General features: G+C 45.1%; 1 protein-coding gene across 1 annotated transcript in view; it reads left to right on the top strand.

The window, feature by feature from the left end:
* The first annotated feature begins 2,987 nt into the window (after positions 1-2,987).
* Positions 2,988-22,766, top strand: part of Ust (uronyl 2-sulfotransferase) — a 286,573-nt gene continuing 266,794 nt past the window's right edge. The window contains exon 1 of the mRNA XM_057762423.1: positions 2,988-3,776. Coding sequence (XP_057618406.1) covers positions 3,524-3,776 — 253 coding nt within the window. The 5' untranslated portion in view covers positions 2,988-3,523. The remainder of the gene's footprint in view (positions 3,777-22,766) is intronic.

Genomic DNA, 22,766 nt, shown 5'->3' with positions numbered 1-22,766 from the left:
GGACAACCTGTGTTGTTCTTCAGGTGCTGTTTACCATTGTGTGTCTTCCTTCCTTCCTTCCTTCCTTCCTTCCTTCCTTCCTTCCTTCCTTCCTTCCTTCCTTCCTTTCTTTCTCCAATTTTTTCCTTTGTTTTGTTTTTGAGACAGGGTCTCTACCTGATCCGGAACTCATCAAGCAGGCTAGGCTGACTGCCAGTGAACCCCAGAGATCTACCTGTCTCCACCTCCCCAGCAATGGGATTCCAAATATCCACTACCAAGTCCATCGTTCATTATGTGGGATCTGGGGACTGAACTTAGGTCCTCATGCTTGCAAGGCAGGCACTTTACTGATTGAGCCATCTTCCCAGCTCTCCACTATTGGTTTCTGTGCCAGGCTTTATCCGTTTCATACTGGAAAGTGAACTCAGGGCATCATGTGCATGCCAGACATGGGCTCTACCACTGAACTACTTGCTGCCCTTCCCTTACTGTTTTTTTTGTTTGTTTGTTTCTAATTTCTACATTTATTTATTTTCTCAGATGTGTGTTTTCCTCCTTCCTACTCATCAGATTCCTTACAGCAAGCTGGCTCTAGAAACCCAGGGTGGGATCGCACACAGAGATTCTTAGACACAGTGAAGGTTCAGATCACAGCACCAGGCTCTGCTCCAGAATCGCTTTGTCAGAGGAGGTCTCTTAAACATTATGAAGATTGCTTGGCACCTCCCATCTTCTGGCCCATCTTTATCAACTCAGAAATTATTAATTGGGAGTCTATTCTGGGCTGCTCATTGTACTGATGAAAGTAATTCACACTAATGAGCCATGACTCATGGGCTGAGTTCTCTAAGGGGCACTCACGTTTCCAAAGCGTGCACACTAATCCAGATAAACCTCCCATTCACGGAGTAAAGGTGAAGTCAACCGTTAACGCTCTAGTTGGGAGTTCCTAAGACAAAGGGCCTCTTTTCTACTTGGTGTCCCAAACAGTTCTAGACCTTAGAAAGTGGCCAGGACAATGCAAGAGAGAGACAATCTATGCACATGCAGCAGTGACCCTCTGAGAGTGCAGCTGTGTGTGTGTGTGTCTGCCCACCTCACAACTCTCTAACTCAGTGCTTCTCTACCATCCTCACGCTGTGACCCTTGAATACAGTTCCTCATGCTGTGACGACCCCCAGCCATGAAATTGTTTTCATTGTTACTTCATAATTGTCATTTTACTCCTGTTATGAATAGTGATGTGAATGCCTTTTTTCCCCCCTGTTGGTCTTAGGCCCCTGTGGAAAGGTCATTTGACTCCAAAGAGGTCTCGACCCACAGGTTGAGAACCAGCGCTCTAGCTGGTGACTGGTTTGTACCGCCTTCACCTATGTTCTAGATTGTGAGGTTCATATTCAGGTCACGGGATCCCAGCTCATCTATATTTGTTCAGTGTGTGTATACATATATACACATTTATATGCACACATATATGTATATATGTAATGTATATATGTGTGTATATATATGCATGTATATGTATGTACACACACACACACACACACACACACACACACACTGTTCTTTCATTATGAGTTCTTCTGCCCATGATCCCATTCCTCAATTTTTCATGGAACATTCTCGGAATGCACAACCCTTTAAAGGTTTTCAGGACAGTAGTTCTCACCCTCCCCCCAGCCCCTATTTACTGGAATATTTAGAATGTGTTGGGAACGAGGGAGGAGAGGCATCAGAAACGTGGTCTAACCTAAATGGTTTGTTTTGGAATCCCAGGCAACCCACGGAGAAAGCCCCATCTGGCCTGGGCCACCTTGCAGAGGTTAACATCTCTGGCTTGTTCGGAGTCCTACCAGCTTATGCCCCTGAACGTCAGTTTTGTTGCCAACTCTACACACCTTGGAAAAGGAAAACATCCTTGAGGAATTACCTCCAATAGAATGGCCTGTGGGGATGGATGGGGAACACTGCCTTGGTTGCTAGGAGAAGGGCCAGGCTACTGCGGGCTGAATGAACCATCCCTGAGCAGGTGGCCCTAGGAAAGGAAGCTGAAGGAGTGCCGGCAAGTAGCATGCCGCCTTGGTTTCTGCTTCAGTTCCTGCCTCTAGGTTCCTCAGCTTCCCTTCCAAAACAGACCGTAATGGGTAAGCCAAACAAACTCTATTCTCTTCATGCTACTTTGGGGAATGATATTCATCACGGTAACAGAAAAACAAACCAGGACTCTGGAGACGTAATGTAGCTCCCAGGCTTTGCCACTTCTGCTTCTGACGATTAAAACAAAACAAAAAAACGATTACGCGGTGTGCCCGACAGAGCAGCTCTGTCAACTATCAGGGGCTGCATCAGAGATAGGTGTCAGAAAAGCTCCGCTGGCTCTTTCCGTTCCGGAAACTTCTCAGCGGTGGAAAGAGAGACAGGAGTGAAACAGGTATGTGAGGGGACAGAGCTCCCCCATTTCATATCTGCTAGAAGGACTTTCTCGAATCGATTGTGTATCCTTGTTCTCAGTGGAGCGCTAGTAGCGTTAGTAGGACCAAGGAAAAAAAAAAGCACCCTCCAATTCTCAGCCACGGAGTGCAGGAGCTGAGCCTGGCCCTGCGGGACATGTTTAATTATAACTCCTACCGCTTGCGCTTTTACCGTTCGAGCTAGGTCTTGAACCTATATCCCATTACCCTTTATCAGCCTTTGGTAGACGGGTCGCTTGAGATATAGAAAGAGAACAAGTTTCCAAAGTGCGAAGACAAACGTAGTCAAATATAGTCAAATTCTTCAGCACGCACTATTTATGAGAGGAAAGTCAGCGAGCCCCAAGAGGTCGCTGGTGGCGCAGGAACCGAGACCAGATTGTAGAGAATGGAGGAAGGAAAAAAAAACCACACACACCCAGAAACTTTCTTCCTTGTTGCTGATCCTCGGGGCCCCCTCCTCCCTCCCTGCCCGCCCCAGCAGAAGCCGTAATGTGACACCAGGCAGAGCGGGGAGCCCCGGAGTGGAGAAGGAGGAGAGGTCCGGGGAGGGAGGAGAGCCGGCCGCCTTGCGCCGGGGAGAAAGGGGAGGAGAGGAGTGGAGGGAAGCCCCTGTCAAGGAGGTGGAGCGAGAGGGTGGTGTCCGCCTCCCGATCCTCCCTGCCTTGAGCTAGCCGAGCCTGAGTCGGGACCAAACACGCCGCCCAAGACCCACACAAAGCCCGGGGGGTCCACGCTGGCGCTCGTGGCGAGCCGTGAGCGAGCCCGGAGCACAGCTGGACCTGGGGCGCGGGACTGCTAGAGGGACGGGCGACTAGGCGCGGGCTACGATCGCCACCCCCACACCGGGGCCCGGGACATCTCGGGCCCTTCGGGGCCGCAGCGGGCGACGGGGACCAAGATGGGAAGAGTGCCCTGAGCCCGGCAACTTCGGCCCCTCCCCGCCCCCACCCGGCTGCCCTCGGCGCGTCCCTCTCCATGTGCAGCCGGCCGGCCAGGCACTCCGGCTGGCGGCGGATGGGTGACCTCTTCCTGGCCCGGGCGGGCTGTGCGAGGCGGTGGAGCCGGCGATGAAGAAGAAACAGCAGCAGCAGCATCCCGGCTGCGGCGAGGATCCCTGGCCCCATGGGGCCCCTGTGGGGGGCGCCCCTCCGTGCCTGGGTGGCTGCAAGCGCCGGATCCCGATGCTGCCTTTCTTACGCTTCTCCCTCCGGGACTACGGTTTCTGCATGGCCACCCTGCTGGTCTTCTGCCTAGGCTCCCTCTTCTACCAGCTCAGCGGAGGACCCCCTCGCTTCCTGCTCGACCTGCGGCAGTATTTGGGTAAGGAAGGGCGGAGTCGGACCAACAAAGTTGGGCACCCGGGGAAGAGTGATAGGCGAAGAACATCTCAAGCTGTCACAGCCACCACGGTCCCCGAGGTTCCCTAGGTGCGATGCCAGTGAGCATCCCTGCTAGTGGCAGCTGGGAGCGCCTGCTTCCTTCTGTGCGCCCAACTGTCCGCAGCTGCATGGGGCGCCAAGCAGATACCCCGAGGCCGGGACACCACGTACCTGTCCTCCCTCACCACTCCAACTGAGGCAGTATGTTTGTGAGTGTGTGTTGTATGCCCTGGCCTGGCGGTGCGGAGACAGTCCTCTCTCTGATTATGGTCAATGACTTTCAATCCAGTCCGGTCTGGCGTTCTGGGTTGTGTGGTTTGGTTTAGCCCTGCTTTCCAGTCACTTCTAGAAATTCTATCCAGTGGGTCCCCCTTTTGTGGGTTAGCTCAGATGGCTCCACTCTGTCCCTGGGCTGGTTTGTCCCTTGGCAGCACCTGCGCACCCTGCGGACTGCAGCGAGAGGGCGGGAGGAATTGGGGAGGCATTGGGGTTGTATGGTAGGTGCCAGTCAGCGGCCTCGCCTCCGCTGACCTGTCGAACTTCCGCTCTGTGTGTGTGTCTCAAGTCAGAACTTTTTTTTTCTTTTTGGTTTGTGGCTAATGAAAAGGCTGGAACCCAAGAAAACAGAGATTTCAGTGAGGTGTGACCTCGCTGCTTTCTCATCCGGGCTTCTGAGTGCCAGAGCAGGACCAACACTCATTGAGGTCCCCGGGATGATGCTGGCTTGGCCAAGCAAGGACGCAGATTCATTAACTTCTGTAGTCAGAAGAGGTCGTGTGGAGGATGCTCTGAGGTGGTAACCAGGAGCAGAAGCGCTGCAAACACTGGTCCCCTGCAGGCTCAGAGTCGGGTCCGGGGGAGCCTCTGTCAAAGTGCTGGAAACTGAGTGGGCTAAATGACCTGCCAAACCTAAGACTTCTACATTTACCTCAAACTCCTCACCGAAGCAACAGGTCTAGACAGCGGGCAGTTTGGAAGGAAAAACAAGAAAACCCCAGAACCACACCAAAAAACGCCTTAGGGAGTTAGGGAGCATTGTAAACTGATAACCTAGTATTCAGATTTTTACAAGTTAAAAAATTTCATTCCAGTAAAAGTGCTGGGGGCACGTGATTTTTGCAAGAACCTCAATGGAAAGTTAAAGAAAAATACTGCCCTGGTCATATTGCCAAAGCACAATTCTTAGTATCTGGCTTTCTGGTTTTGGGTTAAGAGGCCCTTTTTTATTGGTCAGCGTAACCTTCATTCTTTGTAAATCTGTATTTTGGAGTCTTGAGCCTTCCTTCCCGGCTCTGAGACGTCTAGTCCTGCTTCTGGTAACTTTATCTCCACTGTCAGGACCCGTCAGTGTCTGTTAGTATGAGGAAGTGTTGAAGCTCAGGGATATTCCTCCAGAGACTCCCATAGTGTGCCACACCCCCCACCATGTTGTTTTTTAAAATGCGGAGGTCTGGAGTATAGAGCAAAATGTGTTGTATCGGATTGGGAGGTCACTGTGTCCACTCTTTCCAGCTTGGCTTTGAGCACAGCACTCAAACTTTGTAGCTTTGGCCTTTAGTGTAATTAGGAATTTGACTCACTGTTCATCAAACCTGAACTTGGCTCCCACAGGTTGGTGGTTCTGTAAAGTGAAGGAGGAAGCTTGAGGTAAGGATGAGGAGCAAGGGCATTCGGAGATAGACTCGGAAAGTTCCGTGTGTGTGTCTCTCATCTGCTCACCCTATTTTAGAAGGCCTGATGAAAATGGAGGCTCAGGTGGTAGAAGAGAGAACGGGCCGTTTCCCTGGAGGGCTGAGTATTCTTCACTAATTGACCATTTTCTGATGGACATGGTGGGTTAGACATGTCATCTTCGTGACATGAAAATAGAATTGCCTTACCAAATCTCTTCCTTGTCATTTTGTCGTGTATATAATAGTCATTTCTGGGGAAAGTGGGCTTGTGGTCTTTCAAATACTCTAAAATATATTTTGATATCCTGGATTATATCAGGTCAAGCTATCTACAGACTTGCGCCCTCTCTCTCTCCCTCTCTCTGTCTCTGTCTCTTTTTCTAGTATTTTCGAGTTTATCCATACAAAATATACTCTGTCTCTCTTTCTTTTGTATTTTAGAGTTTATCCACACAGACTATACTGTTAGTAAAAAAAATCCTGTTTTCCTCTTAACCAGTTTTGGAGGTATTTTTGTCCTTCAAATGTAAATGTGTACAAAGTCCAATATTTATAGATCAAAATAATATATTAAACATGTTCTTTATAGACTATAATTTCAATACTTGATCTATATTATACATTCCCTGTATGAGAGCTTCTGGATTATTATTGCTCAAATTAATGACTGAACCTATTTTACCAGGTAGGTAGAATAATGTCTAATGTGTTGAATATTCTTATGTAAAGCAAAACGTCACAGGTATTTGTGATGAAAGTTATGAGCCAGTCACTGCACATGCAGATGAAAGTTAAACCACATTGCTGCACTACTGGCAGCTTCTATTGTTTGTCCAAGTTTTGTATAGGAAAATTGAAGGCTATGAATTAATGGTGTTATTGGATCTAGAATGGCCACCAAAGGACAGTAGATGAAATGTTCCATTCATCCTTGGCTTGGTGCTATTGAAAGGGAGTGGAAGCCTTATGGGGAAGTTTTTGGGTCAGATCATTGGGGAGAGGTGTGCCCTCCTAAAGGGTTGTTGAGCGCTGGTCTCTTCCTCTTTGAGCGTCCAGACATGATGTGAGAGAGTCTCCTTTACTGTGTGCTCCCTCCAGGACATGCTAGGCCACCACAGGTCCAATGTAATGGGCACCGGTCAGTTACGGATAAGTAGCTCCAAATCTGAGAGCCAAAACCAGGCTTCTAAGTCGGTTCATCTGAGGTACTTGCTACAGTCACGGAAAACTGCTTAACATGGGAGGATTGTACAGAAAGGGAAGCAGGACCTGTTTCCAAAGACTACGGTGCCTACTGAAAAGCACTATGGGAAGTTTAAGAGAGGATCTGCAAATTCAGCAAGAATGAGAAGGAACCTTCGCCAGCTGACTGGCTAAACCATCTTCAGATTGACCCACACAATTTTACTTTCCCTTTCCTGCTGCTTTTACTTTGAGTTACTTGTGAGGCCAGCAGAGAAAGGAAACTGTCGAAGCCCCTGGTCAGTGGTTCCAAACTCTGCCGTATTGTTTGTGTTTGTTACGTTTCTTCTGACAGATTACATGACACAAGCTACTTGAGGAAGGAGGACTTCATAGTTTCAGTCTGTTTCTGGGATGGCATGGCAGAGTATGTGGTGAGGGCTTTGACACATGGTGAGGAACTGGAAGCAAGGCCTGGCCGTCACTCCTCAAAGGCCTGCTCCTAGTAGCTTGGATCTGCCAGCTGGGCCCCATGTCCAGGGCTTCTATAACCTCCCCAAACTGCAACGTCAGCTGGAGACCAAGTATTCAAACATGTGTGCTGTTAGGAATATCTCACATTCAAACCATAATCCCATAAATGGCAGCCATACTGCTTCTGATAAAAAACTGGACCCTCTCTCACAGCTGAACAGTCAGAGGTGAGACCAAGGGAACTGTAGTTCTCTGTGTAAGCTACTGGTTCTGTGTGCGTCCTCCGATCTGTAGCTTCAGTATCTTGGGGATTTGTTGCATATTCAAATTTTCAGGAAATTCTAAGTTCCTTCCAGACTTTTTGGATAAGCCTGGGCCTGGCCAAGCAGGCTGCTCCTAAGCAAGATCTCAGGTGATCTTGCCAGGGCTGTGGTCGGCCTGAAAACCATTGTTCTGTCGCAAGTCATTGCTTTCAGAAGCCATCGAAGGTATCCGAGGGAAAGAGGAAGTAGAAGGGGAACTGATTTTTATAAAGAGGTTTCAAGGTCAGAACAATGGTTTAATTTTTAATTTCAAGTGATTTAAATGCAGTTTGCTTTACGGTTTAAGGCCCATTGTTTTGGGAGGTAGGAGGTAGCAGTGGGTAGAGAAGGCAGCTAGCCTCTGTAGTTCCTTTTGACTTTATACTTCCTGAGATTCTGAGAGACATGAAGTGAGGGCAAAGTGGGGCACCAGAAAGCAGGGTGTGGGTAGGGAAGAGACAGGAGACGGGGTGAGTGAGGAACTGTGGTCAAAGGGGTCCTTCTTCCAGCCAGTTTGCAGAAGGACAGACTGTATTCTAAAGGGGACTTCCTGCTGCCACGGACTTGAAAAGAGGAAAGAAGTTGGGAGAGGAAAACTAAGCAGCAGGGTAAAGCTCATCTAATGCTCTCCTTAAACATGGGAGCCCAGAGTTTTCCCAATTCAGTGGGATAATATTTTTAAAAATTCCATATACATAGATAGTTAAATATATATGTTTTCATACATACATATACATACTCTATCTATAATTACATATATGTTTTTATACATATGATGTGGGATGTCCTTCTGTATATGTGTTGCTTTTATTGGATAATGAATAAAGCTGTTTCTGCCAATGACTTAGCAAAGCCAAGCGAGGTGGTAAATCCAAACAGATATACAAAGAGACTCCAGGAGTCAAGGAGATGCCATGTAGCTGCCAAAGAACACAGATGCCAGAACTTTACAGGTAAACTGGTGTGGGAGAATTGTCTGTATTCTGTCAATCATGTTTTAAATAAATGCTGATTGGCCAGGCAGGAAGTATAGGTGGGTCAACAAGACAGGAAGTAGAGGCGGGGCGATGAGAACAGGAGTATTCTGGGAAGAAGGAAGCTCCCTCCCCAGTCCTGCCCAGATCACTGAAGAAGCAGGATGTGACCTGCCCGGCTGAAAAAGGTACCGAGCCATGTGGCTAACATAGATAAGAATAATGGGTTAATGTAAGTAATAAGAGCTAATACAAAGCCTGAGCTAATGGGCCGATCAGTTTATAACTTATGGAGACCTCTGTGTGATTTTTCTTTGGGACTTGCCAGCTGTGGGAACTGGGCAGGACAGAAACCCCAACAAGCAGACCCTCATGTTACAGGTAAACCACAATCCTCATGGAAATACATAGAATAATAGAAATGGGTTAATTTAAGATATAAGAATTAGTTCTTATGAAGTCTAAGCTAATAGGCCAAACACTATTGTAATTAAAACAATACAATAAATCAAATTCTATCTGATTATTTTGGTCTGGGTGTCCAGGAGAAGAACAAATGGCTTTTGCCTACATATGTACATATACTCTATCTATCTATCTATCTATCTATCTATCTATCTATCTATCTATCTATCTATCTATCTTTCTATCTATCTATCCATCCATCCATCTATCTATCTATCTATCTATCTATCTATCTATCTATCTATCTATCTATCTATCTATCCATCTATCTAATCTATTGTGTGTGTGTGTGTGTGTGTGTGTGTGTGTGTGCAGATGTTATGGCACATACATAGAGATTAGAAGAAGACTCAAAGTCAGTCCTTTTCCCTTTATTAGGACCCCAGGATTGAACTCAGATCCGTAGCTTTGTGCAGCAAATTTTACCATTGCATGAGCTTAGCAACCTGAAATTATTTTTTTTTTCTTTTGAGACAGAGTCTCACTTTGTAGCTCTGGCAGTCCTGGAACTCACTCTGTAGACCAGGCTGGCCCCGATCACAGAGATCTACCTGCCTCTGCCTCCAGAGTGCTGGAATTAAAGGCCTGCACCACCACCACCCACTACACCCAACTTATTCCCTCCCCCCACCTTCTTCTGCATGGAAACTTTGATTTGCTATAGAAAACAAAATATCCCCCTCCCCCCCCACACACACTCCCTGTGAAATCAGGTTATAAAGCAGCCTGCTTGGCAGTAGTATTACCACTTCTGAGCTGTGGAAATATCAAAAACTTGGACACATATTATTTAGATTGATATAAACAAAATGAGCCAGATGGTTCACTACTGATCTTGTACAACCAGCAGACGGTTAAGATTTATCATCAAGCCTTGGAGATGTGATTTAGCCTTTATGAGAGCTAAATTCGTTGGATGGATCTCCAGTTGATAGGCTTTCCCTTCCATTTCTAATTTATAGCATTTTAAATGGAGACATAGTGCTTTTTCTCAGAATTGCCCATTTCTACGTGTATTACATACGACGAGCCTGGGAATTTAGAGTTATAAAATGAAGAAAAAAAAAGATGTGATTTCACTGAATTTTGAAATTCTCCAACTTTAAATAAATTTCAAGGGAAATGTGAAAATAGAGGTGCAGACCTGTTTCAGAAACAGTTTTGCTAAGCCCTAAAAACCCAATTCTATTTCTTTTCTGCATATCACATGTGGCTTAAAAGCCATAGTTGAGGCTGCGCACAGTGAACTGGGAATGAATACATAAAATATGAGGTTATCAATAGAAATTGTTGACGTGGAAAAATGAGATTCTTGTTTATAGCGGCACGCTCATCTCGGAGGGTGGGTTGGGGACACAGAGGTAGTGTATTAGAAGAAAGACAGGCAAGGCCTCCAACTGTGGCAGCCTGTTCTGTAAACACAGACCACGGATGAGGGGGGAGCATTCTGCCTAGTAAACCGTTTGTAATGTAGGCTACCCTCAGTCTGAATTGTTTAACAACACACATAAATATAGATTCTCTAGATACCGTCTTTCTCCACATTTCCTGACATCTATCTAGGCTTAAGATATGAGCTGGATTGGATGGGGGGAAGCTAGAAATAAAATAGTCAAGCTTTTTCATTATGGGAGAGAAACCATGTCTGTTCTCTGACAGAGGGATGGTGAAGGAAAAAAACTAGTTTGCCCTGCAGCTGTACTGTTGGGTCAGGTGATGGGCAGTGAAAAGACACCCACTGGATGAATTGCAACCCTTAGAATTATTAGTTGTTGCTCTCTTCTTTTTGGTTTTTTTGTTTTGTTTTGTTTTTACAGCAGGGACCACAAATAAACTTTGTCTTATTCATGTTGATCATGTTATGGAAACCCACCTCTAGACCAATAATGACATAGGTCTTTTTGTCTATTAGAAGTAGGGGTGGAATGACATGCCTCCCATTGAGAATTCTGGTTTGCAAAAGTCAGCAGAATGCAACAATTGTCTGGCAGGACAATTCCAAATGATGCCCACTTTAGTTTTTGACACTTACTGAGATACAATCCATGCATTTTAGAACTGATCTATGTAGACGTTTTTAATCTTGTTAACAGTTTTCAGTGTGTTCTTTAGATCTGTATAGTCATCACCACAACCACCTGAAGAAAATGTTCATCACAAGGAGAAAATACCTAGCCTTTATTTAGCACCGCGGTGGTGATGGGGCCTCATTACTGCAGCTCTAAGCAGCCTCTGGTCTTTCGACATCTGACGATTGGCCTGTTTGGTTCCTTTCTTAGAACTGGAATTATATAATAGATAGTCTTTTGTGATTGGTCTTTGTTTTTTTGGACAAGGTTTCTTTGCACAGCCCTGGCTGTCCTGGAACTTGCTCTGTGGACCAGACTGGTCTCGACCTCAGAGATCCACCTGTCTCTGCTCAGTGCTAGGATTAAAGGTATCTGCCACCACCACCTACCTGGCTGTGATTGGTCCTCTTTACCTGGCATAATACTTACCAGGCTCACCTATATTATACAGTATACATGATTCCTTTTAATAGCTTGCTAATATTCCATTACTGGTTTTCAAAAATTATAGAAAGGAACATTCCTTGACATTTTACAGATAAGGCCATATTTGTGTATCCATTCATTTATTAATGGAAGTTGAAGAGTTCATGGGGCCATCCAGAGTCATTTCCCAGAGCACACTGTGTTTACTTTTGTTTGGTTTTGGCTATCTCATACTCAGTTACAAGGACTTTTTCTTTTCACTCCCAGTATTGCCAACCACTTTAATCCTAACGTTGAAGCATAACCTTTTAGGATTTTTATATGATAAATAAAAATTCCAGGAGAAGGGAAATGGAGGAAGGAAGACAGAAGTCATGTCTTTTGAGTAGGATCAGCAATGGAGGTGTTCAAGCAATAGGATGGGGAAGGTTGTGACACTGTTGGTGTCTAGAACCCTCCTTTCCATTCTTCGGAGTGTACTTCAGAGTGTAATTGCTGGATTCCATGGCAATTCTATATTTAAGTTACTGAGGAATCTCCGCAGTGACTGTGTCCTTTCTTGGTTCCATCAGTGATATATGGATTGAGTTTCCCAGTATCCTCAGCAGCTGTTGGAGACCAGCTTTGACGTGGATGCTACTTACCAGTGTAGGGACCTGGGGATTAGAAAGATAAGTAAAGAGAACAAAGATATGAGTGAAAAATGATAAACAGAAGCATTAGATAGTTCCAGGAGAGAATTCCAGTGAATACTGAAAAATCGCCCTTAAATACCCTGACCCTAGAAGGTAGGAGTAAGATAAACACTGCATTAACAGGATACAAGGAAAGAACTGACCAGTTGAAGGCTGAAGGGCTACATTCTTAGTTAAACATTCTGTTGCCAAAACAAGACAAGTAACATTCACACCCTAGACCAAAACATTCTGTAGGCAAACCACTCCCTGGGTGGAATCCATTGTTATCTCCCAAAGGGAATAGGAACCTCATTGAATCCTTAGACTTTTGTTTGAGGTTGAAACAGATCTACTTCTTAGTACCTAAAATACCAGGTCTGGCTATTAGCCACACCTGTTGTCTGAAGTGTTGATAATGACCTTGAGAAAGCAGAACTCTCTGCTCAAAATCAGGGTGGAATGGAGCCTTGACCTTTGAGGTAGAAACCTATCTATTTCTTAATACCTGATTACCAGGTCTGGTTTTTAGCCATACCTGTTATTTGATCTGTTGACAATAACCTTGTAGGAACAGAAGTAAGTTCCAACTCTTGACCTTTACTCAAGGTAGAATAGACCCATACCTATGGGCCCTGTCAAGCAACACTTATTTTTGCGTTAAAATAATTGTTGCCATCCTCATGAGTATGAAGTAGTGTGCCATGGTGGTTGTGTTTTGTGTTTTCCCAGTACTGAGTGGCTACTAGATGCTTTCATGAGTGTCTTGACCACTTGTGTATCTTTTCTGGGCAAAAATCTTTTCACTTCTTTTGCAACTTTAGAATGTTTTTCTTTTTTGTTGTAGAGTTGTAGATGTTTGTGTATTTTGGATAAGAGACTCTTATCAGATAGAGGATTTTGCTATCAAGTTGGGGCTGGAAAGAATAATTCTGATTTAAACACAATGTTCTTAACATATTCTCTGTGTTCTCCATTCCAAGGAGCAACAAGCTAGTGTTACATGGCCGCCATTTCCAAAGTGCTAAGTGTGGAGTCCTGAGAGACAGACAACCTCAGATAAAAGTTCTGGTAATTGACTGGGAAAGCAAGGACCTTTTTCTAAGGAATCTTGAAGTTCTGTTTTCTAGTAATGGATCTCTTTGAACAATAAATATTGGTTATCTTTCTTTTAGTCTAAATATGTGCCAACTTGGGCTGGAAATGACTTAGTGATTCTCAACCTTCCTAATGCTGTGATCCTTTAACACAGTTCCCCATGTATGGTGACCCCAACCATAAATTTATTTCATTGCTACTTCATAACTATAATTTTGCTACTGTTAAGAATTGTAACAAATATCTGATATGCAGGATATCTAATATGTGATCCACAAAGGGATTAAGAACTGCTGGCTTACTGGACAAAGTACTTGACATAAAAGTATGATAGCTGGGGACTGGAGAGATGGCTCAGCGATTAAGAGCACTGACTACGCTTCCAGAGGATCAGAGTTCAATTCCCAGCATTCACATGGCAGCTCACAACTCTCCGTAACCCCAAAATCTGACACCTTCACACAGACATACATTGTTGACAGTGGTTTCTGTCTTTCCTGGTCCCACAGCTCTTCAGTCCCAAAGAAATACACAGAGGTCTACATTAATCATAAACTGGTTGTCCTATTAGCTTTGGCTTCTTATTAACTCTTTCTTACATCTTAAATTAGCACATAATTCTTGTCTATGTTAGCCATGTGGCTTGGTACCTTTGTTAGTGAGGCGTTCTCATCTTGCTTCCTCTGCATCTGGGTGATGACTGTAGACTGAGTCTTTCCTCTTCCCAGAATCCTCCTGTTCTCATCACCCTGCCTCTACTTCCTGCCTGGTCACCCTACCTATACTTCCTGCCTGTCTGCTGGCCAATCAGCATTTATTAAAGTACAAGCATCAAATCTTTTCAATGTACAAGACCACGTCCCACAGCAATACATGGAGGCAAACCACCAATGCACAAAAAATAAAAATAAATTATTTTTTTAAAGTATGAAAACTGTAGGTTGGATCCCTAGAGTATTTGGAAAAGCTGTGCAGGCCTTGTAGCCCCTTGTAATTCTAATACTCAGCAGTAAGAAATGGGGATCCTACTGACTGTGAGCTCTGGGTTCATTGAGAGCTAGTACCTCAGTAAATAAAGTATAGCATGATTGAGGAAAATGCCCAGTATCAACTTCAGGCCTCTATATGCACAGACACATGCTTGCCCACTCCCACACATGTACTCACTTGTGGTACACACACACACATGTGCACCACATGCATATGCAAAAAATATATGATAGCTCATGTACAGTCACCACTTACCTACATTAGAGATATCATGAAAACACTGTGTTTTGCATGAGGAATGTGAATGTAGCCACTTTGAGTGACAGATTGCGCACAATGGATGTGTTTTGTCCTCCTATCTGTTCACTGGAATAGAGCAGATAAGCTCATCAATTTAAAGATTTTTGGTACATTGTGTTCCTTTATACAATGTATCATGATACTATCAAGGAAATCTGGAGCAAGTTTGGAAAGTTAGGGTTCATATGCAGTTAATTTATTTTTGTATACCTATTGCATCAATGTGAAGGACAAATTTATACTAACCACATTTATACTAAACACTTGATCAGGGCAATGCAAATCAAATCGTATAAAATTGCTGGAAGACAAGTGTGGTGGTTTGAATGAAAATGGCCCCCATAGGTTCATAAGAAGGGGCACTATTAGAAGGTGCAGCCTTGTTGGAGGAAGTGTGTCGGTGGGGGTAGGCTTTTGGGTTTCAAATTCTCAAACCAGGTCCAGTATCACTATCTCTTCCTGCTGCCTGCTGATCTGGATATAGAGCTCTAGGCTCCTTTTCCAGCACCCTGTCTACCTGCATGCTGCCATGCTTCCTACCATGACGACAATGGACTGAACTTCTGATCCTGTTAAGATCAATGAAATGCTTTCCTTTGTAAGAGTTGCTGTGGTTGTGGTGTCTCTTCACAGCAATAAAGCCTTAACTGAAACAAGACTCAGCTATGTGGTATTTCTTGGTCTGTCAGATTTTATGCTAGCTGTTCATAATTTCCAAGTGGTAGTCAGTGAATCTCTTTTCTTTTCTTATTTACTGCCTTCATGTATTTAATGCCTCTCGCTGGCTGCTTAGGACGCTGCAATCTCCATTGCACACCTCCGAATGCCTGTACTTTTTCTCCCACCTTCTTTTCTGAAGGGTGGGCATGCGGCCTTGTGTTGTGACTAGTTGAAGTCGAGCTCCTTGAAGGCTGGGGTCTATGATCACTCTTTCATTCCTTCCCTTGGTGCTCTGTTTGGGCTCCCAGGAAGGAGTTGTTGGTTTATTATACTTGTCTTGTTGACCATCCTTTGCTAACATGGTAAACCTATTTCCCGGCTCTCTGTATTCAGTAGAGATTTGGGGGAAGCCTGAGAAAGACAGCTCAATCGATGTCATCAGTTTATTTATTCCTTGCTATTTAAAGCCAATACACTAAGTAAATGTAAAATCAGTATGACAGATAGTTCAATACACATTCTTTCTGTGCACAGGGATGATTGTACACCTCCCACCTCTGGGGATTTAGAGTTACATTTTTTTTAGAGCTCCAAGTAATTAGTTCCTGAGAATAATTCACAGTTTTGGCTGTATCCAGCTACAATTCAGGTTTCTTATTTCTTGTCATTTTCCTGAACCCCCGGACCAGTTCTTTTTGTGAGTTTGTTAGTTAACATCTTATTTCTCTAAGTCAGAGACTTCGTTGGTTAGCAAACTGTATAAAACTGGGCATTACATTCCAAGTATGGCTTCACATTTTTAAGGAGATGGCTGTATGGTGTTTGAATTTTGAAATGGTGACTATGAATTTTAGGCAAGAACCATACGTTGGTCAGAGTAAGCTCAGAGCCCAATGCACCAAACCACTCTTCTTTGTTTCAGGAAAGGGTCTTGAGACTGCTTTACGTTGTGGCTTTGGCTCCCTGGTTCGTACTCCACTCACTGGTAGGTGTTTATCTCATTGGCTCTAGGGACTGAACCCATGGTTCATCCCACTAAGCCTGGGTTCTGCCACTGAGTCACATCCCCAGCCCTGGCAGATGTTCTAAACCGTCCATTGCACTCAGCTGCACTGCTTGGGAGGAACGCCACCGACTTTTTTCCTAGTTCAGTAGGGATGACTTTCATGACCTGAAGGAAAAGAAAAATCCAAGTAATTTTGAGATAAGTAATTTCCTATGTTTAGTCATTTGAACACTAGTCACCAAAGGCTGTGTCAGAAGCGCCATGTTCAGAAGGAACAGAGATCTGGGAGTGAGTCACGGTGACTGCTTAGCAGCCCCGAGAACTTAAACTTTATTTTTTCCTTTTTAATTCTTTGAGCCGTAGGTGCTTTGAACTGCACGATGGGATTAATAACTGCCATTTTAGGTACCTCCATGGTGCACAGGCACATACACAGGCAAAACACACATGTAAGTTAGCTTTTCAAAATTGGTATTTATGTCAAGCTTCTCCATCCCAAAGCTTGACATTTAATTTAACAAATGCAGGCTTTCTCACCTTATTCTTTCAAGCTCATATGTGTATGTGACACTCACAGGAACACCCATGGAGTGGGAACATGCAAATTCGCTTATGACTCGGCTCTCAATACAGAAACTATTGTGACCCAGATATAGGAAATTACCTAACCAGTGATTTTTTTTTTTTTTTTTTTTTTTTGTGTGTGTGTGTGTGGCTTCTCTTGTCACCCTTAGACTGGTGAAGTTTTGTCAACAGCTCACAAGTCCCACACATTTGCCCTGTTAGTTACACACATACAAGAACCTTCCCTTTTTTATTCTTCTTTTCTGCTTCCTAGAAATGTGTTTCAAGAGGATGTTCTGAGAAAAAGAAAAGTGTGTGTGTGTGTGTGTGTGTGTGTGTGTTAGGGGTGTGTTGGTTGGGAATATAGCTCAGTGGTAAAATTCTTGTTTAGCATTTATGAGGGCCTAGAGCAATGGTTCTCAACCTTCCTACTGCTGTGATCCTTTAAAACAGTTCCTCATGTTATGATGGCCCCCAAACCGCTGCTTTATAACTGTAATTTTGCTACTGTTATGAATTGTCATGTAAATAGCTGTGTTTTCCAATGGTCTTAGGTGACTGCTGTCAAAAGGTCAACTCGACCTTCAAGGGGTTGAGAGCCACTGCTCTCTGTAGGTTTCAGTCCCTAGTACCATACCTTTAAGGAGAGAAAAGAAAGAACATATTCTTTTTTTTTTTAAAGATTTCTTTTTTTTTTCATTTTTGAGATTAATTAAGAGTGCATTTTTTCACAGAAAACTTTACTTTGTTTTGAATTTATCTCTTTCACTTGTTCCCTGTATTCACAAGATAAAATAGCAGTGTGGAGGAGCACACTGGGGGCTGAGGCCCAGAAGGCTGCGTTTTTCTAAGATTAGAACAGTGAACTCTAAGTTAGGTCTGCTCTGAGTCAGTCATGGCACCAGGTCCGCACAGGGACTGATCCCAGCCCTTCTCCTCTTGTGGAAGAACTTTCCAACAGCATGGTCACCTTCTTCTCTCTGTTCCCGCTGCTCTTGTTGGGGGTTAGGGTCAGAGCAGTGTACCACACACACGAGGAGGTCTTGACCAAGTGTGGGGGTGAATTTATTTCTGTTTTCAGTTCTTAGCTTCTCTGTTTGCCTTGGTCTCTGAGAGGAACAGGGGTACATGAGATCGATGAGTCATCCCTGCATCCCTGGGCTACGGCTCATCTCTGCATCCATGCGTTGTGGTTCATTCCTGCATCCTTGGGCATCTGAGAGTAAATGCCTACTTTCCAATAATTTAATAGAAAGTGAATATTGCAGAAGAGCCTAAGAACCATGACCTTGCCAGTCAAGCACAGAACTTCCTGCTTTGGTCACCTTTCCACTGGACAAGCTGAACTGTCAGGCGCAGTAGTGGAGGGGTCCTGTGTCACAGTTTGAAAGGGGACAAGCAGTAGTTCTGTAGGGGTGGTGTGATGGCACCGGCCTCCTCATTTTCAGTTTCTTCATCTTTAGAGCCAGCAGTTTGATTAAATTCATGATTTCCTCAGAACTTAACCTTTAGAGTGAGCTTGACTGTCAGTCTGAGAATGAGTTCCTGTGGCCTGCAGGAGGGAGAAACACAGTTTAAGGGTTCTAGAATTCTCTGTAAGTAATATTTAAACCTACTCCAAAGGACAGCATCTTTTCTTTAGAGCCACTACTCTCTAACGCCCCCTGTAGTCCTAAAATTGCACGTCCACAGAGATATCATTTAATGATAGCGACTAAAAAAAGTATAAGGACTTTTTTTGCACAATTTTTTAAAATTTATTTCCTCTTCATTGGCGTGCATTGCACACGGTATTGGGTTATGTAAAGACATTTTCATACGGATTGTGCGACGGATTTGATGTAGTTACCACCTCCTTCCTCGTGCCTACCTGCTCCCGTTAATTCCCTTTGTTCCCCTAGACGATTTCACCCCTATTTTCATGTCATGCATACACGCGTGACTTTATGTTTCTGTAGAAAATCAAGGAAGCGTGTGTGAGAGAAAGCATGCAGTATTTGTCTGTCTTCCTCAATTTGCCCTAATTAATATAATATGACTGTCTCTGCAAATGGCATGTCTTCGTTCTTTAGAGCTGGAAAATATTCTATTGTGGGGACAGTGAGACGGCTCAGCGGGTAAAAGTGCTTACTGTTCAGGACTCATGGCCGGGCTCCGATTCCTGGTGAAGAGTGAGAGTCAACTCCAGAGAATTGTCCTCTGTTCTCCATAGACACACTATGTGACTTTGTGTCAGCACACTCATACCACACACAGACAGACACGCATGCACACACACATACACATGTGCACACATGCACATGCATGCATACACACACAATACACATACACATGTACACACATGCATATGCACACACATGCACACACATACATGTACACGTGCATATATACACATACACACGTGCACACACACGTGCACACCCACACCTGTATGAATGCATACTTGTGTGCACATGCATACAATGCATACATGTGTGCACATGCAATAATAATAAATAAATTAATAATAAATAGTTTTTAAAACTTCCATGGTATGACTATACCATATTTTCCTTATCCAGTCTGCTGACAGACACCTCTGTTGATTCCATATCTTGGTTGTTGCAAATGATATGGCAGTGTTCAAGTATCTGGGATACATTGACTTGGGGTCCTTTGGATAAACAGCCAGGAATAATCTAGGTACGTTCCAGTGATTTCTTAAATTTTATTGATATAATGGTCATATTTCCCATTTAGGCTCTTATTTTATTCATTTTAGTCTTCTCATTCTTTTGTTTGGTTAGTTTGGCTAAAAGTTTTGCCAGTTGCATTTATTGTTCAAAGAATAATTTTGTCAGGGAGGCTCTCATGCAAACCCATGTACAGGGAGATGATCTGTGCACGGTGAGAATGCAAACCCACATGCAGGGAGATGATCTGTGCACGGTGAGAATGCAAACCCCATGTGCAGGGAGATGATCTGTGCACGGTGAGAATGCAAACCCCATGTGCAGGGAGATGATCTGTGCACAGTGAGAATGCAAACCCCACGTGCAGGGAGATGATCTGTGCATGGTGAGAACGGCAAACCCCACGTGCAGGGAGATGATCTGTGCACGGTGAGAATGCAAACCCCACGTGCAGGGAGATGATCTGTGCACGGTGAGAATGCAAACCCCACGTGCAGGGAGATGATCTGTGCACGGTGAGAATGCAAACCCCATGTGCAGGGAGATGATCTGTGCACAGTGAGAATGCAAACCCCACGTGCAGGGAGATGATCTGTGCATGGTGAGAACGGCAAACCCCACGTGCAGGGAGATGATCTGTACATGGTGAGAATGCAAACCCCACGTGCAGGGAGATGATCTGTGCACGGTGAGAATGCAAACCCCATGTGCAGGGAGATGATCTGTGCACAGTGAGAATGCAAACCCCACGTGCAGGGAGATGATCTGTGCATGGTGAGAACGGCAAACCCCACGTGCAGGGAGATGATCTGTGCACGGTGAGAATGCAAACCCCATGTGCAGGGAGATGATCTGTGCATGGTGAGAACGGCAAACCCCACGTGCAGGGAGATGATCTGTGCGTGGTGAGAACGGCAAACCCCACGTGCAGGGAGATGATCTGTGCATGGTGAGAACGGCAAACCCCATGTGCAGGGAGATGATCTGTGCGTGGTGAGAACGGCAAACCCCACGTGCAGGGAGATGATCTGTGCACAGTGAGAACGGCAAACCCACGTGCAGGGAGGTGATCTGTGCACGGTGAAGAATGGCACTTGAGTCAGCCCCACCTTTGCAGGCCCTGGGTCAAACCTTCCAGAGTGAGACCTCAGTGCTAATTTTTATTGCACAGCATCCTGACAGACCTACTAGTATCCTACATTGCCTGCACCCTCTACCAGCCGGAGGTTGAAGGAACTGACTCAGGACTCCCAGCCCAGGCAGGAGGCTGAAAGTGTTTTCTCCTGTCTCCCACTGAGCAGCGGGCATGACTCATCTTATTGGAGTACCACAGACCGTGTGATTGGGGTCTCCCATGACATGCCAAGGAATGTGGGTGACGTCACATACAGACTCAGACATTGCCATTCTTCACCGTGCAAGAGGAAGCTATTCTCACCACGGGAAAGAAAACCAGGAAAGTGATGACTGACAGGGAGGCTGAGGCAGGGCTGAGTGGGAGAGAGGGGCCTGGGCAGCTGGAGCTTGGCCACCTGGCCCTACTGCCTTGCCAGACTCTCCTGGTTTGTGGTGAGGCCACTCTGCAGAAGATCTCCCCAAAGGCAAGTGTTGGCATAACCTCTGAGTGTACAGCCATTTTAAGCAGTGTGGGGGTAAACGTGGGTGTTTCCTGGAAGTGTGTGGTGGGCTAGACAGCCCGAGGAGGCAGCTCTCCAGCATAAGACACGGGAAAGATGGAGAGAAGATGCCAACAAACTGTATCAATACAAACTCCTAACGACAGTTTCCTCGCCTCAGTCAAGCATATGGCAGGATGGAGGCTATCTTGCTCATACTACTTGTGATTCAAAAAGCTGTTCGTTTGCCTGTCGAGCAGAGTTGGAAGGCCTTCGGTGTGGCACATTCTTTTTAGTCGTGCCGAGAGCGGAAGTGACTTCCCAGAGAGCAGAGAGGAGAAGGAAATATAGGTAGCACCCTGTGGACCCTACCCTTTGTTTTCACAGGCAAAGCCTGGTTGAGACTGACCACAGAGTGATCATATTTCAAGTCCCACATGTTTAAAGTGTGGTGGTGACTTTAATCACTCAAGCACACTTACTGAATGTTTTATGCAGGTGTGTTATTTATATATCTATACGTGTAAGTGTGTTGATGTGTTTGCTCCGGTGTGTGAGCGCACATGTGTATGGATACCACAGGTTAGGACACAGGGATCATTTCTCAGGAGCAATGGGGTAGGGTCTCTCATTGCGTGCGCCACGGGATTCATTGACTTGACTGAGCTGACTGACCATCAAGCCCCAGTGATTCCTCTGTCTCCCCAGTGCTGAGGTGGCATTCATGTGCCGTCATGACTAGCTTTTAAAACATGTGTGTGTGTAGGGAATCAAAATGCTCATGCTTTTGTGGCATGCATATACTGAGATATCTCCTCAGCCCTACACAGGTGTCCTCATGTCCGCATGCCCTGCTCCCCACGTGACTTCAGGCTTGGGAGGGGTGGGTCTTGACATGCATGTAGATGGTACTGTGTTTCTATTTATTTATTTATTTATTTATTTATTTATTTGTTATGTATACAATATTCTATCTGTGTATATGCCTGCAGGCCAGAAGAGAGCACCAGACCTTATTACAGATGGTTGTGAGCCACCATGTGGTTGCTGGGAATTGAACTCAGGACCTTTGGAAGAGCAGGCAATGCTCTTAACCGCTGAGCCATCTCTCTAGCCCCAGTATTGTGTTTCTGACTGCTCTTCTGGCCTAGAGTATATGTCAGTGCACGTGGTTAGCGGAACTCCCTAGGTTGCTAGGGAGACAGACGAGAACAAACTTTGCTTGTTAGGCAGTACCATCATTGTGCCCCACCTGTTTTCCTGTGTCCTGTGCTACTGTGCCAACGTGCACCCCCTCCATCCTGGCTTGTTTCCCTTCTGCCCCCTTTTTGGAATGCTGGCTGATTTTGTTGTTGTTAATTTCAGGCTGAGTCTTGCTCACAAGGCTTAGGCTTCATTGAAGTCCCACATCAGTGAGACTTAAGGGTTTGGACATGTGTTTTGCCATCACTTTCATATGCTCACCCTCTTGCTCGTTCAGCCTGGCAACATTCCTCCTTTATGTGCTCTTCCATCCGTGTGAGTTCAGTTCTTCAGGAAATGTTCAGCAGGCGCCAGCTGTGTGCTGGCTGCTAGAGCTAAAGCGACTATCAACCCTGTCGCTCGCTGTGTTTGTGTGTGTGTGTGTGTGCATGCGCATGCGTGTGTGGATGTGCTCTGTACTGGGAGGGACCGGGAAGGTTTGTGGTATGGGACTGGTGAGGGTTAGAAACTTGGGACCTGTTGTGTCTGGCTGCTTTACACTGATGCTGTCTTTGGTTAAGGCTGTGGTTATACAGGGAGGCCA

The sequence above is a fragment of the Chionomys nivalis genome, chromosome 2 (assembly GCF_950005125.1).
Source record: "Chionomys nivalis chromosome 2, mChiNiv1.1, whole genome shotgun sequence".
NCBI classification, from domain to species: Eukaryota; Metazoa; Chordata; class Mammalia; order Rodentia; family Cricetidae; genus Chionomys; species Chionomys nivalis.
This window is presented reverse-complemented; position numbering and strand designations above follow the sequence as displayed.